General features: G+C 37.8%; 1 protein-coding gene across 6 annotated transcripts in view; it reads right to left on the bottom strand.

Moving 5' to 3' along the window:
- triob (trio Rho guanine nucleotide exchange factor b) overlaps nucleotides 1-20,658 on the bottom strand; it is a 254,419-nt gene that overhangs the window by 69,248 nt on the left and 164,513 nt on the right. For all 6 annotated transcript variants that reach the window (XR_009808860.1, XM_061916203.1, XM_061916204.1 and 3 more), the window contains exons 18-31: nucleotides 18,864-18,983; nucleotides 16,216-16,314; nucleotides 16,044-16,136; nucleotides 15,679-15,828; nucleotides 15,436-15,550; nucleotides 11,754-11,869; nucleotides 9,324-9,446; nucleotides 6,531-6,725; nucleotides 6,132-6,247; nucleotides 3,299-3,365; nucleotides 2,753-2,862; nucleotides 2,586-2,655; nucleotides 233-322; nucleotides 5-97 (exon numbers count right to left, since the gene is read on the bottom strand). Coding sequence is in view for 5 of the 6 variants with exons in the window: in XM_061916203.1 (XP_061772187.1) it covers nucleotides 5-97; nucleotides 233-322; nucleotides 2,586-2,655; nucleotides 2,753-2,862; nucleotides 3,299-3,365; nucleotides 6,132-6,247; nucleotides 6,531-6,725; nucleotides 9,324-9,446; nucleotides 11,754-11,869; nucleotides 15,436-15,550; nucleotides 15,679-15,828; nucleotides 16,044-16,136; nucleotides 16,216-16,314; nucleotides 18,864-18,983 (1,557 nt within the window). In the remaining variant the exon portion in view is untranslated. The remainder of the gene's footprint in view (nucleotides 1-4; nucleotides 98-232; nucleotides 323-2,585; nucleotides 2,656-2,752; nucleotides 2,863-3,298; nucleotides 3,366-6,131; nucleotides 6,248-6,530; nucleotides 6,726-9,323; nucleotides 9,447-11,753; nucleotides 11,870-15,435; nucleotides 15,551-15,678; nucleotides 15,829-16,043; nucleotides 16,137-16,215; nucleotides 16,315-18,863; nucleotides 18,984-20,658) is intronic.

Here is a 20,658-nt window from a genome sequence, read left to right as displayed (position 1 = left end):
CTACCTTTAGAAGCAGTTGGTACTTTGTTATTCTTTGGACTGGTTTGATCAAGTAAGAGGAAATCGAGTTGGCGAGACGATGCCTTTGCTGAATTTCCTGTAAAGCCATAAGAGAAAAAAGATCTGTCAAGTCCTTATAGTCATCATTTGTCTTATTATGTTACTGAAAATATGGCTTTTATAGAACATGTTTATGACATTTAAAATCATACTTTAAAGTTACACAACTTACATCAAAATATGGGCCAGCATGCTCCAAAATGAGTTGCGTGGAGTCAGGCTTGTTCTTACAGTAGTTCACATACATCTGAAACTTGTCAGCCTGAGTGGGAGAAAAACAGACCTGAGACAAAAGTCTTGGGAAAATGTTTTAACACGTTACAGATCCACCATCGATTATTTTTTTCCACTCCATATACAACACATGTGCTCAAGCACGTAACCAAGTTTCTTAATTTAGCATGTATGACTTGTACAAAATAACAAAAGAGAGAGAAACATCATAAATCCCACCGGTTTTCCTGCCTTTGAAAGGGCAAATTGCAGCAGTATGTATGAAAACTGCGCTTCCTAAAATAAATATAAAATAAACTGTTTAGGATCTTGTAAATTTATGTTTTTACATAATGAGACCCCTCTTGATGTGAAATACAAAAAGTAATAAGTAATAATTTAGGCCTTCTTATGCTTGAAAATGCCTAATTTAAGACACAAATACATAGAATATGCTTAAAGAAAATAAAACAACAGCAAAAACGCAATATGGTGAAACCGCAAACTTTGACGTGAGATGCAGCAAAGGACAACTGGATTCAAACTAAAACAATGTAGAAGCCATCATGTCGTATTTTAGTGCTAAATGAATGCAAACTCATCCACCTGGAACAAGCGCTTAAAGGTGATATTGTGCAAGTAATGCGCTGTAGATAGGCACCCTTTTCAAATTTTATTGCTAACTCTAACCCACCAACAGAAGCCCCTAAAGTACAACACCAACAACACGGCATTAATCACAATCAGGGTGAGCTAGATGCATTCACAAGCCCCAAAATTGGGAGGGTCAACTTTACAACACAACCACTTCTTCTTTTTGCACATTATCTATGTTTTGTATTGTTGCTGGTTTTGCTGTAGTAATAATGACAACTTTTATAAATTGTATTTGTTATTTTTGAATGTATTTCTTTACTATCATTTTACTTATACTGTTGAAACATTTTAATTATTAGTTTGTTCAACCGAAATGTCACAAAACTCTGAACGAATAAAAAAGCTTTTTATTTTTTATTTTTAAAAAAACAAATGTGATCGTTTTCCATTTTTTTAGTTACAAATTGGAGCACTGTTTTAAAATTAAAATTTGGAAAAGAAAGCAATCTAGCCTTATTGTGTTGAAGTCTGGGGTAATTGTTATAAATCACATCTACAGCCTTTAGTCATTCTGCAGAATAAGGCCATCAGGATTGTGTCCAATGTTCACAACAGACATCATTCAAGTCCACTATTTATGGACTTAAAGCAACTTAAACTGAACCATGTGATCAACTATAAAACTGCTCAAATTAAGTTCAGGGCATCCCAAAACTCTCTACCATCCAATATACAGAACGTATTCCATGATAGAGATGATCACCATAGTTACAGTTTAAGAGGAAGCAACAAATGATATGTGTCTAAATTTAGAACAGCTTTAAAATCAATGTGCATTTCAGTGCGTGGAGTCACTCTGTGGGACAATTTAGGGGTAAAGTTAAAAACGTGTTGTAGCATTATTCAATTTAAAATACTGTTTAAAAATGAAGTATTGAAGAAGTACGAGGAGGAAAGAGAGTGATGCCCTCAGCACAGAGCGATGGGAGAGAGGTGTATGGTCAGAGAGTGTTTAGGCCCGTGTGTGTGTGTAAGTGTGTGTGTGTTTTGTCTCATCTTGTCTTGTCTCATAGTATTGTTTGTGTACAGGAGTTTTTCTTGTTTTTGTTTATAGAGTATTGTTCTTGTATTATATTGTTTATGTTAAATGTGGAATGAGTGAGAGGGGTTGGGCTATTATAAGCATTTGCTTCATCCAACCCCTTTTTAAGCCTTGCATAAAAAATCTTTGCCAACATGTAAAAAAAAAAAAAAAAATGTGTTTAGTTGTACTGTGCAGGTTTGAAATAAATATTTCAATTCAATTCAATCTGTATCGCTCTTCTTGACGAGAGCATCTTTCTCTTTCAAAGCAGTCACAGATGTCTAAGTCTTGTTTGTAATATTTAAAAAACGACAAAGAAGCAACAGAAAAAGGTTTATTCGAGCTCTAAAAATGTTTGTTACTAACTGTTTGTCTCCCCCAGAATATTATTCCTTCGCCTACAGCACTTTTTACAATTACATGCACACACATCATGGCCAATTATGCACACAAGATAATGGTGTAATTTATCAGTATCAATCAGTACTATCCCTGCAACCTACACCCAAAAAACAGATTGCAGTACTGTGGGAAACATGGTACAGTATTTTTCATGATAAGAAAAATGTAGCATTTTTATGTTTGAGCTTCAAATAAACATTAAAATATAAACATTTAGATCACAACTCACCCAGGTAACGAAACAATGACCAACATCTTCTGGAAGCTGCTCGTACTTTTCCAACTCCTTCAGGAAGATACTGTGCAGAAACAGACCCATTATCAGCTCTTGTCTTTGTTAAATTGTGTATCTATATTCTTCATCACATCTGTCAGTAATAATACAGCTCTACTGACTTGTGATGGAACTCATAGAGATCCTGCATGTTCCCAAAGATGATGTGCTCTTTGTTGACGATCCCTGGAGGAATCTCCTCCACACCGCTGGTCATCTCCCACAGGTAAGTCTTTGTGTCAGAGCATAGTTTAGTCACATATATCGTAATTAAACCAGAATTTTTTTTTGCAATAAATTCATTATCTATGTTTTTATTTATTTAAGAAATACTGTTGTATAAATAAGAAACTGTGTACTAACAGACTAAGCAGTAGAAAATAAATGAATTAATAATTGCTCCAGGGCTCTCCCTACAGTTGTTAAGTTGTATTTCACTTTCCCAGTAAATAACAGTGGTAAAGTACATACACATGTTCAGTGGTATATCATAATTAGCTTTATTGTTAACTGATCATATGTGTGTGATGCAGGGTCATAATCACTGGTTTGTCATATAATGTTGTTATATAGAAATACACACTGGAAAAGGAATCATACTCAATAGTATTGATACATCAGAAGATGTAATGAGGTGACTGAAATGATATTCTGGTGACAGGCCTTACATCCATGCACTCTCTTAGGTCTCTGACGTAGGTTTTCTCGGTTTGGATCAACTCGGCCATTATAAACCTGAAAAGAATTGGCAAACACATTTTCTCTTATCATTGCCATACCAAAAAAAATCAGTTTAAAACAAACAGTATTGCATATGGCTTATGGGCAGGTCATACTAATTAAATGTACTACCATATTACCTTCTGTGGATAATAACATTTTAGGATAACGTGTCAACAAAACTAAAAATGCAGACACAAAGATTAATAGAAAGGCACTAGGAAGAGCGAAGATCTCTGCCAAAGTTGACACATTGCGGTCTGCATGTTAACACAAAGGAATCCCTGACAGAGATCTGTTGAAAGCAATTGTATTCACATTGTTGCATGTACAAAAGTGAAAGTGCATTCACAAGATATAATGTGCGGCACTGTCCCGTGACACTGCAACCGTGCAACTTTTTTAAAAACTGTATTTACAGCTTCTTTTTAAATGGACCCTAGGCATACAGTCCAGTAATTTATTATTAATGACATATGTTATTAGGTATAAAACTAATTTGCTTTGTCGGATACAACACAAAGCTAAGCTCTCTGTGTTTTGTTCAGATTATCTTAGCATGGATCGACCTACAGTACATTGGATTGGTTTCAGTATTTATAAAGCATAAAAAGCTTCAAAGTGGCTCCCTGCCTGCTTAATATTTTTATTCATGCAGGCTTTCGATTTTTTTTTCCTCCTGATTTATAGTCTTTCTGGTTAATATCCAGGTTAGGTCTCAAAGAGGCACTTGTCAGTAGATTTTCAGCAAAGTAAAACTCGCAGCGCTACAAAGGGACTACTATGTTATTCTGGATATTACCGTAGCCATTCTAAATTCTAAAGTTCGAAATGTTGCCGCGAAAGTTCATAGATTCTTGTTTTGCACGCTCCTTCACTCAAATACAAATAAAATATATTATTATTAGGGCACCCGCAGTTATAATACTGAGTTGTGGATAGAGATGGGTTCCAAACTCAGTACTTTTATAGGCACTGACCGATTACCTTTGGTACTACCGGGTATCCAACTGTGCCACAATTCCATACCTTTGTTGCACGTGACGTCAGGTCTGGTTGGATACTTGGCCGGCTCAAACAAATGGCCCGGAAACAAGCACTCAAGCAGCACTGAGCCTTTAGGTAATGTTACAATTTTCAATGCCGACACGTACAGTTTGGTGCCAGTATTCAAAATGCACTGGTTCGTTGCTAATTTACATTGGATTTGCCACAAACATTCTACTGATTAGCATTAGGGATTTTACATGGCGATTTCAACACCTCCAAATTTGGTAACAAAAACTACAACTAAGAAGTACGTTACAATCACACAGCTGAAGAGTCATGAGTACAATAACTAAACGATAAAGACTTTTTAGGGTGCAAGAAAAGACTAGATTCAGCTTAATGGCGAAGACTAGGTAACACACCGACATAGTCTATCCAGGGGTGTCAAACTCATTTTAGATCTGGGGCCACAAGGAGAAAAAACTACTCCCAAGTGGGCCAGACTGGTATAATCACGGCACGATAACTTAAAAATAAAGACAACTTCAGATTGTTTTATTTGTTTAAAAATAGAGTTAGCACGTTATGAAATTGTACAAATCCTATTGATGTTGGGGTTTTTTTACACTAACATGTTGCGGTTAATAGTATTCTATCTTTATTTTCTGAATAAATTATGTAATAATGTTCATCAGTCAACTCATTAGTGTTAATTTTCAATCTATCAAGATAAAAAAAAAATCAAAATCCAATTACAGGATGTTATTTATGTTGTTTGACCATTTTCCTCGACTGATGTACTAACATCATGTGGTTTATTTTGTAAATATGTAGCATCATCTACAAAGATACAAGGAATTGCTATTGCGACATCTAGTGGACACATAAAGAACAGCTGTTTATTTCATTCAAAGACTTTAGTTTCATATTTATACTTAGCAAACTCATCCAGCGGACCGGATAAAACCTGTTCGGCCCTCGGGCCGTACGTTTGAAGTGAAGTGAAGTGAATTATATTCATATAGCGCTTTTTCTCTTGTGACTCAAAGCGCTTTACATAGTGAAACCCATTATCTAAGTTACATTTACAGCAGTGTGGGTCGCACTGGGAGCAGGTGTGTAAAGTGTCTTGCCCAAGGACACAACAGCAGTGACTAGGACGGCGGAAGCGGGGATCGAACCTGCAACCCTCAAGTTGCTGGCACGGCCACTCTACCAACCGAGTTATACCGCCCCATGTTTGACACCCCTGGTCTATACACTAATGATATCTAACATCTTGAGATTGTAACTGCATGAAAAGTTTACTATATTATACTTCCAAATGAGACTCAGAAGTGTAAGAAATCAAGATGTAACTACTGGAGAGCACACTTTTTATAATCAGCTCACTGTTAATTGCTCAATAAAAAAATAGATTTTATTATTAAACACATTATTAGTTATTATTAACACATGACCGCACAAACAATCGCCGAAAATTGTTAACGCTGTGTACCAATATAAATACCCAGGTCCCGTGAATTGGTATTGTATTGATTCAAATGTTAAAGGTACCCAAACCTGCTTGTGACTGACTTTGTTAAAGAACAATTACCTGAATAATTGTATAGTTATAGTAACGAATCACTACTTTGGATCAGTGTCATAGAATAAATCCTTCTGATTAGAATAGAAATATAATTCAATTTATCGACATAAAGGGGGCATAACCTCAGTCAGATACTGATATTTATAAATAGATGTGTTTGCCGTTGCCATCATAGGACGCCATCAGAACGTGTCACTCACTCTTTTCTCCTCGCCGACTTCCTCTTCTCCTCATTGAGCTCATGAGCGGCATCTCTCAACTTGACCTCTGACCCCGGAGCGCTAGCTGGGATGATGTCCAGTTGAAGCTCTTTGCTCTGAAAAAACACGTGAAACTGTCACTATTATGTTGTGCACAATGGCCATGGCAGCCTTTCACCGGGCACCACACCTACAATATGTGTAATGCACACACTCTCAGCACCAGCTCATTAAAACAAACTGGAAGGAAATTAGTTTTGGGACATGCAGCGTTTGAAACGTGATGTACAGAGTGATTAACAGCATGTTTTGGCCAAATGCTAGAGCTGATTATGGACAAAAACGTCGCAGTCATCACTAATAAAGTTCATGAGAATGTATTTACTGGTGAACACTCACTGCTTTGTTGGAGTCAGAAGAAATGCCGAGCGCCGTTTCCAGGCAGGTCCTGTATTTGTCCATACGGAGAGAAAAGTCCCTGTAGCGCTTGTCCACGGAGGACACCCATTTCTTTATCTCTAGGGCATGGGCGTGGCCCTTGTCACAAAACCCATCAGCCAGCTGGATCAACAGCTTTACGCGCTCTTTGGTTTGCTGTCAATAGCGGGACATTTAGGGAGGGCACAGAGAGGTGCAAAGGTAGATGGACACATGGGTGGGTGGGGGGTGAGAGTTAGGCATCAGTGATTGGCACACTAGCTTGTTCTCTAACACAATAACAGTGACACACAAAGTGGACAGACAACAATATGTGACCCTGTGAATGGGCCTCCCAACTGAGTGCAGGAGTGTGCAAACACACTCACAACATATCATTACAAGCAGAATACACCATAACATAGGCTACCCAATACCTTCACACTGCACGTGTTAAAGTCCGATCCTATTCTACATGTGTCTAATTTGAACCTGCAGGTGAGGAGTCAGAGCCAAAATTAGCTGGACATTGACGTGAGCCGCTTCGGTGATGTAAATAAATAAATAAATGATAAATGGGTTGTACTTGTATAGCGCTTTTTTACCTTCAAGGTATGCCAGTAGCATATGCTTGTCTCAAAGATTAAGCCATGCAAGTGCAAGTGCAAACGAGTTTGCACTTGCGACACTACTTCCACATTTACCAATTCACACACACATTCACATTCACACACTGATGGAGGGAGCTGCCATGCAAGGCGCTAACCAGCACCCATCAGGAGCAAGGTTGATGTGTCTTGCTCAAGGACACAACGGACGTGACGAGGTTGGTACTAAGTGGGGATTGAACCAGGGACCCTCGGGTTGCGCACGGCCACTCTCCCGATGCGCCACACCTTCCCTACAGCATTAACAATCTATTGCAGGTGTTTAGTGCCACAATCATTCCATGATAGTGGCGACAGGTCACCTCAATAGTTGACATCATGTTTCGGGTGTGTTTGCTTGTAATACTTTGATAAACTGAATCAACTCATGGTACAATTATACTTTGTCTTTGCTAAACTTATATTTCGTGGTGAGTCAACATGTCCTTTTTAATTTTAGTTCGGTTCAACGGTGTCATGGCTGTGTCCATTCAAAAGTTCATAGAGATAGTTGCTAATTTAACATCGCTTCGAAGGCCATCTTTTTGACAGGTTTACGACCATATTTCTAAAACGACCTTACTATTTAAGTTTATGTTGAAGCCAAACATTTTCCGTTAAGATATAATGTCTAAAGAACATCTGTTTTTCCAAAGTTCTTGCTCATTTATTGTGTTTTTTTTACTTTTTCAATCAATGCTGAAGCAGCATAGCAAATTTGAATTGGCTTTAGTAGGAATGAGATTATTTTTTTTCTCCTTGGACCGAGTAACCCATTTTTTTGGGCTTTTAAAAAAATATTTAGACATAATCAGGAATATAAACACATGACTTTAAACATATTGGATTGGATTCCAGTTGTCAACATAGTATTTTTGTTTTTTGTTTAATACATGGTTATTTACCTAAAAACTTAAATATTAATAATCCATAATTTCCTAATATCTAATTATACATGTACTTAAACGGCATTTAAATTGGTAGTGTCTCTTATGCACACTTTAATGGTGCCATAGCCAAATCTACTTTTAATTGCCAATAGTAATACAGTAAACCCTTGTTTATCCCTGTTAATTGGTTCGGGGTCTGGCCATGGCAAATACATTTTCACAAAGTAGGAATTATTTATTATAAACCACATATTTTCTTATAGCCGGAGCATAAAAAGCCAGTTTAAGACTTTTTAAATAGTTTTTTTTTTTTATTAACATTATGAGGAGTTCAAGTACCTAGGAGTCTTGTTCACGAGTGAGGGAAAAGTGTATTGTGAGATCGACAGGCGGATCGGTGCGGCGTCTTAAGCAATGCTGACATTGTATCGATCCATTGTGGTGAAGAAGGAGCTGAGCTGGAAGGCAAAGCTCTCAATTTACCGGTCGATCTGTGTTCTCATCCTCACCTATGGTCATGAGCTTTGGGTCATGACCGAAAGGATAAGATCACGGGTACAAGCGGGCGAAATGAGTTTCCTCCGCCGGGTGGCAGGGTTCTCCCTTAGAGATAGGGTGAGAAGCTCTGCCATCCGGGAGGAACTCAGAGTAAAGCCGCTGCTCCTCCACATCGAGAGGGGCCAGATGAGGTGGTTCGGGCATCTGGTCAGGATGCCACCCGAAGGCCTCCCTAGGGAGGTGTTTAGGGCACGTCCAACTGGTAGGAGGCCACTGGAAAGACCCAGGACACATTGGGAAGACTATGTCTCCCGGCTGGAGTGGGAACACCTCGGGATTCCCTGGGAAGAGCTGGAGGAAGTGGCTGGGGAGAGGAAAGTCTGGGCTTTCCTGCTTAGGCTGCCCCCCCTGCGACCAGACCTCGGATAAGCGGAAGAAAATGGATGGATGGATTATGAAATCCCTCTAGACATTATATAACACCCACATAGTCACCTTCACAAGCCGAAAACTTCAAAGAGAAATGTGGCGAGGGACGAGCGTGTTACAATACTCGAGGCTGCAGTCAGCCCTATAGTCCCTGGCGTGTTACACAAGTAATATAAATGAATTGCTCCAGCACCCCCCTGCAACCCCATAAGGGACAAGCGGTAGAAAATGGATGGATGGATGACCTGCAGTGTGAACATAGCCATAAAAACCCATAGTCACATATATACAAGAGTGTAATTGGAAAGCACCTTAGCTGTGATTTGGAAATCTTCGTGCTCTTTCAGCAGCTCCTGTGTGTGGTGAATGCTGGAGCCGGTGGATGTGTGAGTGGACAGGTAAAACTCCCCTGTGTCATGGATCCACTCCAGTGCCTGTGCAAACCCCCAATCACAGGTTAGGATGCTTTCCTGTTTTATCATTTGACACATTCTTTAGTATATTTTCTTAAAATAAAAATAGATCACATTTCACAATTACAATACAAAAAGGAGACAGGATTTTAGCATGCAGTGAGTGGGAGATGACGATGGGATTTTGTTTGTTTATGCTGTGTCACCTAAACACCACAAGATGGAGCTATGTGTCCAACAGTTGAAGTGGTGCTCTAACAACATAATTGAATTCAACCAAATGGAAAAAAAAAAATCTTCTTCAATGAAAAATATTCTGTGCATTTTTAGTTTGAGTAGTGTTCGATTACGCAACTCCACCTATTAACATAATAATAAAATCTCTCGCGGCTCAAGTTTTCTGCATTGCCTGCAGGACTAAATAAAGGATGTAATAACATAGCGTGTGCGGTTTCAGGGGCCATGTAATCATAGCCTTCTTCAAGACTGTCATTGTTTTAAATGTCTACCATCTTACACTGCTTCCTGAATAAGACACATATCATTACAGCGAAAACAAAAACAATACTGAATTCTAAAAGAGAGACACAATAAGATGGAGGCTGCATGCGCGCTGAGAGAGGTCAACATAACGATCAAATAACATGTAGAAGACGTGTTTTTATCAACTTTATTCAGTGAGAACAAAATGTCATGTTCTGCTGAGTCAGATAATGCTTTTTAAGTCGGAGGTAACTAAACCAGAAAACTCGCTTAAAGGGAAAATAACTGCACTTTTTTGGGGTAATGTTGCCTATCATTCACAATCTTAATGTAAAAGAAGAACACATATGTTTTCCATTTTTTTATGCAATCTAAATAGTAAATAAATGTAATCTAAAGTTCACTTACAATAAGAGTCGCTCTATTCTGACTATAAAGCCCTTAAAAAAACATCCAAACACCTCAAATAAGGTTTTATATACATACTACAAGTATATATGTAATGTAGTGATGGGCTCATTTATAATACATTTAATATTTACGTAATTTGCTCATTTGAAGCATACGCGGCACATTCATTTAAAAAAACACATCATGATGTTCATTAGATTAAAAACATTAAAACTGCACGATATTGTTGACCTCAATACTACTATTGTGACGTACAAAGCTCATAACCACATGCTGCCTGGGTGTCTACAGGTGAGGTTCACACCCAGAGAGAATCCTTGTGACCTCAGAGGTTCAGCCTTTCTTTCTTTCAGAAAGCAAAAATAAGAACGAACTTAAAAAGTAGATGTGTTTCTGTTAGAGGAGTTCAACTGTGGAACGGCTTGGATGATTCCTTAAAAAAATATATCACTCTTGGATCAACATTGTAGTTAATACTATGATTAATGTTAATTAAAAATTAAACGGGGGATATAAATATTAATGGGAGTATAATTGTTTCTATATATAGTATATAATTGGTGCAAAGGTTTAATACGTGTGCAAGGATATTTCACATGCCTTTACTGTGTATATAATTGAACTAAGTTCATGTTGTGTATAATGTGTATTCATAATATGTTGTGCAAAGGACATTTCATAATTTTCGGAAGTTCATTTTGTAATTAACATTGTTTATAGGGTTAGGCGCAATAAGTGTTCAACTTCAGCCTAAACCTTTTCGGTCTGCAACATTTTCATTTTCAATCTATGAATGTACAACTGTTTGTTTGTTTTGTTGACCATTGACCGTATAACAATAAACTAAACTAAATGATAATGCTTAATTTTTTTTTAACATCACTGATTACTACTCACTGCAGAATTCATGAGAGCCAACAATCATAATAAAACATCTCTTACTGTACAAGTTCTGCTGTCATTAGGATGCTGACTGATAGCATCTTGTTATATTCCCGTTTAGATGAAGAATGAGTCAAAATACTCGCAAAGAAAAGTGAGTGAAACAAAGCGTCTTTTCGTGTCGTTCTCGACATTTCCGGGTCTAAATTAGGTGTCAAAGTGTACCGAAATGTCGGAATATGTCTTCATCCTTCTACTGTCCAGGTGAGAGGCATGATTTATGATCTACAATAAACTTCCACAAGCAAGGAAGCAGCTTCCCACTGGATAATGTCAATATAGTAACACAAAATTGTGATCACGGCGCCGCTGTAAATACCCATTGACTCCATTGTAAGAGGACTTTTATCTATTTTTATTTACGAATTAGAATGCAATAAAAAATATAACTGTCGTCATGTCATTCGGAATGATTGTGAATGATAGGCAAAATCCCCCCAAAAGTGCAGTTCCTCTCTAGGATACTTGCAGGGATTCAGAACAAACACACACCTGCTTGGCGCTGCGTTCAAACACTACATATTGCTGGCACTGATCCAGCCTTCGCTTTCTCATGGTCCAGAAGTGGAGCACTCTGTTTTCTCTCTGCAGCAACTCATTCAAGATATCTAGTAGGAAAAAAAAAGAGAACACTGGTTATCATAGTGTGGGAACATTCTAAACTTTTACAGTGGCTCTTTTAAACTCTAACAGTTCGTTGACAAAACCATGCCGAATAAGACACATACACAACATCCGTACATACTATATGTGCACGAGTTAACAGATAGTGGTATTTATCCAAAGTTTCATTCACCTGTTGTGTTCCTGCAACGCACCCTTTGTGTACCGGGTGTTCTGCTCCCCAACGCTAAGGAGCATGCACACACATGCCTATGACAATATGCATATGACAATATGCATGTAGACAATCACAGAGTGACAAAGCTCACATTGTATGTTAATACTCATCAAAAGCTCGGGAAAAAAAAAAAGCAACTGCCTCATGTGCCTCGCGTACAACTAGTGTAACTAGGGATTTTAAATTACATTTCTTTCAATATATCTTTTGACCAGTAAGCATGTAAACAATTACAGCGTGGGAAAATTCACATTGTATAATAACAGACAGTAAGCTTCTAAACAATTACAGCGTGGGAAAATTCACATTGTATAATAACGGACAGTAAGCTTGTAGACAATTACAGCGAGAGAAAGCTATTGGTAGTTTGTTTTTCAAGGAAACAGCCAAATTTGACGGAACACCAGCAGCACATCCATTGCGGGCATGGTTCATCTGTTAGCTGAAGTTTAACTGCTTTTTTAAATATGTTTTTTTTGTTTTTGTTTTTTAGCTATTATGTAGTTTTGCTAGCTCAATATGAGTCCAAAGAAAGCAATGGACAAGCGCTGTGTGGTTTGAAACATTCAGCTAGTATCCACGTTTTTAACACTAGGGCAAAGATTAACTGACAAGGTGAAGTGTTTTTTTTTTTTTTTTTAATTCCTAATCATTCTATTAAAGTGGCTGTTACAGATGAAAACATAATTTAAAAGTGTGTTTTTAAATGTGCATGTGTATCGGCAGGGCGACAAAAGTTCATCTGGTGTTTTTTTTGGGTCTTATGCAATAGAAAGTTAATTCATCAACCCCGTATGTTTGTTTGACATTCATTTCTGTATAGCGCATTATATTGTGTTTAAAGTCTACACACTTTTTACTAAAATATGGAGTTTTGTCAAGGCTGAAACCCAATATTACTGTTTGTATTGTTTTTTTATGGAAACATTTGTTTAATAAACAACTACATGTTTGTAAATAGATGTTCCACTGTACTTTAAAAGAGGAAAAAGGTTGAAAAGCATAGTTTATTAATTAATTGTTTGGAACACTGAGAATCCACTGTAAGTGTGTGAATGTCACAAGGAATTGACATGGTACAAACCCCGTTTCCATATGAGTTGGGAAATTGTGTTACATGTAAATATAAACGGAATACAATAATTTGCAAATCCTTTTCAACCCATACTCAATTGAATGCACTACAAAGACAAGATATTTGAAGTTCAAACTCATAAACTTTATTTTCTTTTGCAAATAATAATTAACTTAGAATTTTATGGCTGCAACACGTGCCAAAGTAGTTGGGAAAAGGCATGTTTACCACTGTGTTACATCACCTTTTCTTTTAACAACACTCAATAAATGTTTGGGAACTCAGGAAACTAATTGTTGAAAGTTTGAAAGTGGAATTCTTTCCCATTCTTGTTTTATGTAGCGCTTCAGTCGTTCAACAGTCCGGGGTCTTCGCTGTCGTATTTTATAATGCGCCGCACATTTTCGATGGGAGACAGGTCTGGATTGCAGGCGGGCCAGGACAGTACCCGCACTCTTTTTTTTATGAAGCCACGCTGTTGTAACACGTGCTGAATATGGCTTGGCATTGTCTTGCTGAAATAAGCACGGGCGTCAATGAAAAAGACGGCGCTTAGGTGCCAGCATATGTTGTTCCAAAACCTGTATGTACCTTTCAGCATTAATGGTGCCTTCACAGATGTGTAAGTTACCCATGCCTTGGGCACTAATGCACCCCAATACCATCACAGATGCTGGCTTTTGAACTTTGCGTCGATAACAGTCTGGATGGTTTGCTTCCCCTTTGGTCCGGATGACACAATGTCAAATATTTCCAAAAACAATTTGAAATGTGGACTCGTCAGACCACAGAACACTTTTCCACTTTTCATCAGTTCATCTTAGATGATCTCGGGCCCAGAAAAGCCCGGAGCGTTTCTGGATGTTGTTGATAAATGGCTTTTGCTTTGCATAGTAGAGCTTTAACTTGCACTTACAGAGGTAGCGACAAACTGTATTTAGTGACAGTGGTTTTCTGAAGTGTTCCTGAGCCCATGTGGTGATATCCTTTACAGATTGATGTCGGTTTTCTATACAGTGGGGTCGAAGGCCATGCCGCTTAAGTGGAGTGATTTCTCCAGATTCTCTGTCCCCTTTGATGATATTATGGACCGTAGATGTTGAAATCTCTAAATTTCTTGCAATTGCACTTTGAGAAACGTTATTCTTAAACTGTTGGACTTTTGCTCATGCAGCTGTGGACAAAGCGGTGTACCTGGCTCCATCCTTTCTTTTGAAAAACTGAGCATTTTTTGGGAAACTGTTTTTATACCCAATCACGGCACCCACCTGTTCCCAATTAGCCTGCACACCTGTGGGATGTTCCAAATAAGTGTTTGATGAGCATTCCTTAACTTTAACTGTATTCATTGCCACATTTCCCAACTTCTTTGTCACGTGTTGCTGGCATCAAATTCTAAAGTTAATGATTGTTTGCAAAAAAAAAAATGTTTATCAGTTTGAACATCAAATATGTTGTCTGTGTAGCATATTCAACTGAATATGGGTTGAAAATTATTTGCAAATCATTGTATTCCGTATATATTTACATCTAACACAATTTCCCAACTAATATGGAAACCTGATTTGTAAATGGTAAATGGATTATACTTGTATAGCTCTTTTCTACCTTTGTATAGCTCTTTTCTACCTTCAAAGTACTCAAAGCGCTTTTGACACTATTTCCACATTCACTCATTCACACACACATTCACAAACTGATGGCGGGAGCTGCCATGCAAGGCCCTAACTATGACCCATCAGGAGCAAGGGTGAAGTGTCTTGGTCAAGGACAAAACAGACGCGATTAAGTTGGTAGAAGTGAAGTGAAGTGAATTATATTTATATAGCGCTTTTCTCAAAGTGACTCAAAGCACTTTACATTGTGAAACCCAATATCTAATTTACATTTTAAAAACAGTGTGGGTGGTACTGGGAGCAGGTGGGTAAAGTGTCTTGCCCAAGGACACAACATTAGTGACTAGGATGGTGCAAGCGGGGATCGAACCTACAACCCTCAAGTTGCTGGCACGGCCGCTCTACCAACCGAGCTATACGGGGATTGAACCAGGAACCTTCAGGTTGCTGGCACGGCCACCCTCCCAACCGCACCACGCGCTCCCTCACTGTGTATTAAAAGTACTAGAGTTGTACAGATTCTCGATTGTATTAAAAATGTCCTGTAAACATTTATTTGCAGCTTTTAGTAAATGTATAAAAACAGCAACATTTGTTAGGAATAAATCAACTGAAGAAAAGTAAACTAGTGTGTCAACTTACTTTTGACCTGAGTCTCTGGAGCTTTGACGTGGGACAACATTCCAGGCATGTTAACACTGTTTCTGTGCAGGTACTTGAGGAAGACATCAGCATTGCGTCTGGCCAACGTGCAGGCCTAAATTAGCCACAAATATAAGAGACTGACTCACTTACACAACACTACTTTAAATACTGTAGTAGTGGCTAATATAAATATGCATGATGTCACCTATTTGCTAATAACAGATTGTGAACCCTTCTCACCTTGAGAAAAGCTTCTTTCTGCTCCAGATGTTTGCTGACCATTGGGGTGACATGATCCGACTCGCTGTTGGGGCCCAGTTTATCAGCACCACCACACCAGTCCTCTTCTCTCTTGTACTCCTGTTCCAAGCTTTCCAACACACTGCACACCTGAGATGTGCATGAAGTACACAAATCCTCATAAATCTGACTCTGCAGATGGAGGCTTTCCGTGCCTCTTAACGCTCAAAAATTAATTCTCATAATCCATTTCCATCATCTCATTTCATACTCCCTCCATGAGATTGTGTAACATCCTTAAACATCTGTTAACACGTGGGGGTGGAGGGGTTGGCATCGATACACATGCACTAACACACACTCACCTGTTCAGAGGTTTTATAGAAGGCCACAGAAGCATTAACCAGCTTGAGTCTGTCCTCCATCTTCAGCATCAGCTGCTGCCAGTGGTCAGCCACCTTCAAGTCAAAAGTGCACAATTAAGCACGTTGCCAGCCGGAATGTTTCTTTAGAAATAAAAGTGTAAGAAGGATAGACCTTCTCTGCACAGTCGCGGATCATATCCATGTCATAATGGTTGGCCTGAAGAAGAGCCTCAGCCTTCTGCTGCACCTGAAGTGCACTCTGATGGGTTTTCTACAGGGGATATAGGAGAACAATGTTAGGTGTGTGACGCTACAAAAAGTGCTATTTCATTACTCCTCATTCAAATATGGTAGAAAAGAAAGTACTATGTATTCATTAATTATGAAAACAGCCTGTTTTTTTGTTCATCCCCATTAGCACCCGTTCCAGTGGTTGCTTGTCTTCCATTATTCTGATATCAATATCTCTTTATTTTTTGGGAAAACTTATTTAATTTGTTCTGGTGACAGTCATCCCTTATCAGTTTTTACTACAGCTAATTCTATAACATGTTGAAACATTGAAATGGCTTAAAGGACTAAAAATAAAACACATCATTATGACAATAGCATTGGCCACAAGAGGAGACCATAACAATGAGAGTGCACTGCTTAGTATTGTGGCCACTGATTGGCTAAGCCTTAGGAAACTGTACTATATTGGATTAAAAGACTGTAAGAGTTACTAAAGGGTGTTATTACATGTCTAAAGGGCTCAAATAATGTTGATAAACATATTTAGAAGGTAGTAAAACGCTTTTTATGCTTTAGTTATGAAAGCATTCTATTTATAATTAATGATTTCTATGTTGCGGAAATTCGTTTTACGCAGATAGTCCAGAAAGAATTGACCGCGTTAAACGAAGGGCAATGTACACACGCACACACACACACACACACACACACACACACACACACACACACACACACACACACACACACACGCACACACACACACACACATACATACATATGTACATATAAATGGGTTGTACTTGTATAGTGCTTTTCTACCATCAAGGTACTCAAAGCGTTTTGACACTACTTATATATATATATATATATATATATATATATATATATATATATATATATATATATATATATATATATATATATATATACATATACATATACATATACATATATACATATATACATATATATATCCATCCATCCATCCATTTTCTACCGCTTATTCCCTTTCGGGGTCGCGGGGGGCGCTGGCGCCTATCTCAGCTACAATCGGGCGGAAGGCGGGGTATATATATATATATATATATATATATGTGTATGTACATATGTTCATATATACACAAATATATATATAGATATACATATATGTATATATATATACTGTATATGTATGTATATATATATATATATATACATATATATACATATATATATATATATACATATATGTATATATATATACACTGTATACGTATATATATGTGTATATGTCCAGTATATATATATATATATATATATATATATATATATATATATATATATATATATATATATATATATATATATATATATATATATATATATATATATATATATATATATATATATATATACATACACACACACACACATACCACAATTACGTTAAACATGTGCCTTTGCTAAACGGACAGCCACCGCATGTAAACCAACTAACATCTGTGAAGATCAAGTCCTGCACAAAGATTCTTATCATTCTTATCACCACAGCTGATACAGTGTACAATACCTTAAGGATGCAACATTACAGCAAGGATGAACCAACTGTACTACACAAATAAAAGCACCAAGTGTGTTCTCTAAATTATCGATTAGTAACTGTACAAATTGCAAAATGCAGGGACTTTCAAAGTCTTCACTTAATTTTTACTATGGTTGTCAAAGTTAACACGATAATAACGATTCATCTGTAAAAAAAAATATCACTTGACAGCCCTAATACACATATATATATATATATACGTAGCTGAGATAGGCGCCAGCGCCCCCCGCGACCCCGAAAAGGAATAAGCGGTAGAAAATGGATGGATGGATGGATATATATATATAGTTTTTTATATATATATATATATATATATATATATATATATATATATATATACATACATATAGTAGGGCCCCCCCGCGACCCCAAAAGGGAATAAGCGGTACAAAATGGATGGATGGATAGTTTTCAACGTTAACGCACGTGATTGTTAAAAAAACCTTCATCACGTTACCATATATGAATGAACATTCATTACAGAGTTTGTTTTGCCCACCAGAAGGTGGCGTGTATTGACCCCGTCACATGCCGGTGTGGTGATAGTTAGAACAATGGGCTCTGTGCCCTTCAAAACAAAACATGAGATAAAACTGAGGTTATGAGTTAGTATTGCAGTGACAAATTTTCTTATCATCGGCGCGCATCAACTTTGTGAAAATGGCGTCGCTAGCATAAATGCTACATTGACAGCAAACAGAGGTCAACAAATGATGCTGGCTGAGTTCACCTACAATTACAATTAGTTAAACAATATGCCTTTTTCTAAATGAACATCCACCGGATGAATGACACCTAATAAATGCAAGAACCCAAAGTAGTGCTGCAAGATGTCAGTCATGTCGCCAAAGAGTGTCATAAAGATCAGCGCTATCATCTGTAAAGGTAAATAAACAACTATGTAAAGTTGTTTATGGATGCAACATACATTTGTAACAGCAAACAAAAAAGGCAAAAATCTATTCAAAAATATTCTTCATACTGTGCTTTTGCTTGGTTTTTACCTCAATTGCGTGTTGAAATTGTTCATGCTCCTTCTGCAACAGCTCGGCCTCTTGTAATGAACTGGCCGTGATCAGCCCGGCGTTCAGCATGGACTCACCATTCCGGATCCAACCCAGCACCTAAAATACACACACAAAGTGGCAACATGAATACAATCTCTAGTGAATTACACTTATTTGTTAATAGACATACATAAAAGATATACATTCACACAGCAACGTACAGCCACAGGCCCTTCCTTAGGTACACAATCTAAAAAACTGCCAGTGTAAATAAAATATTGTTTTGTTATATTATTTGATTTTTATTATAATTAAACACATGTGCATTGTTTTATCATACTGACAGGCATTTAAACACAACTGCACACTATAACCACAATAATACATATACTGTTCACTTAATACACTTCATCAGCATCACTTAAAATGTTTTGTAGAGGTAGTATTTTTGGCATCTCTCTGGGATTGGATCTCATTCAATATTACAGGTCCAGCAAATGTGACCATGCATTGAGCGTCGTAGAAGTCTGTATTTCCTTCCATACTATCAATGTTTGCTCCAGTTGTACGTCACAAACCCATCCACCCATCCATTTCTACCGCTTGTCCCTTTTGGGGTTGCGGGGGTGCTGCAGCCTATCCCAGCTGCACTCGGGCAGAAGGCAGGGTACACCCTGGACAAGTCGCAACCTCATCGTGGATACAAAACAATAAATACACATGATTTTTCTCTCACTGACTCAACGTGCACACCTGCTGTGCGAGTGATGCTCCGAATGTGACCCAAACCTGCCAGAAAAATCGATGATGTAACACAAGATTAGATGCCTGCGTCTCTCTTAAATTTCAAAACCTTTCTTTGAGAGCGCTAACCCCTCTCCAGCTTCAGTAGCAATATTGGGAAGCGTTTCAAAAAGGGTGTGTTGTGTAAACACAATTAACAGAAAATATATTGAAGAATCCAAAGCTGCAAAGGTAGCAGTGTGGGTCACAACGGTATCACACTTGAGCATCACACACCATTTGTGATCCTCTTGTCATTGGGATGCCAGTGCATCATCAATAGAGCTTTGCTGTTAATCTGGGTGCAATTTATTTTGCTTTTATTAGAATGGTGGCTGTGATGCAGCTAATAAGGCCTTGCTCTGAATTATTTATCCATCGATGTAATAAACATTGCATTCTTGTCACATTGACAACTTACTTACATGAATAAATGTATCTATCTACAGTTTGTACTTCTAATCCACATGATGTTCAATGTGACTGTCTTATTTGTATTAGTTCTCCAAAAACCTTGTCTCCAAAATTATTTGGGGGGCTGATCTACTAAGATCCTAAATAACAATTGTAAAATAGTATGTGAAAACAATACATTAGCACATACTATTAGTAGGTGTGTTGCAGGTGATCTACTAAGACCGCATGCACAATTAATAATAAATGCAAAAGTGGTGCAGACCGCCTTTTTAACTGAGGACATCGTTTGTACTGCCAGCTATCACCATGGAATCATGCTCCAGTCTGTGGTGTTTTGCAATGTTGTGGAACATGCGGCATTCATTTTCAGTTTGCTACACCTTTTCTCGGCTACAAAGAAGCGCTCCTCCAGCTTTCCTTGGTTCGACGGAATCCATTTTAAAGCACGTCGAAAATTTACTCTGGGAAATGTGGGCACTGATCCAGACACAAGAAAATGCTGCGTTCCAAGAGTTTTTTTCTATATCCCGTAGGAGATATTTAAATTAGTTTTGTTGCATGCTGGCTCCAAATCAGACCTTAAGTCATCCAG

This window comes from Nerophis ophidion, linkage group LG11 (assembly GCF_033978795.1).
Source record: "Nerophis ophidion isolate RoL-2023_Sa linkage group LG11, RoL_Noph_v1.0, whole genome shotgun sequence".
Lineage (NCBI taxonomy): Eukaryota > Metazoa > Chordata > Actinopteri > Syngnathiformes > Syngnathidae > Nerophis > Nerophis ophidion.
The sequence above is the reverse complement of the archived record's forward strand: the minus strand, read 5'-3'. Positions and strand labels throughout refer to the sequence as shown.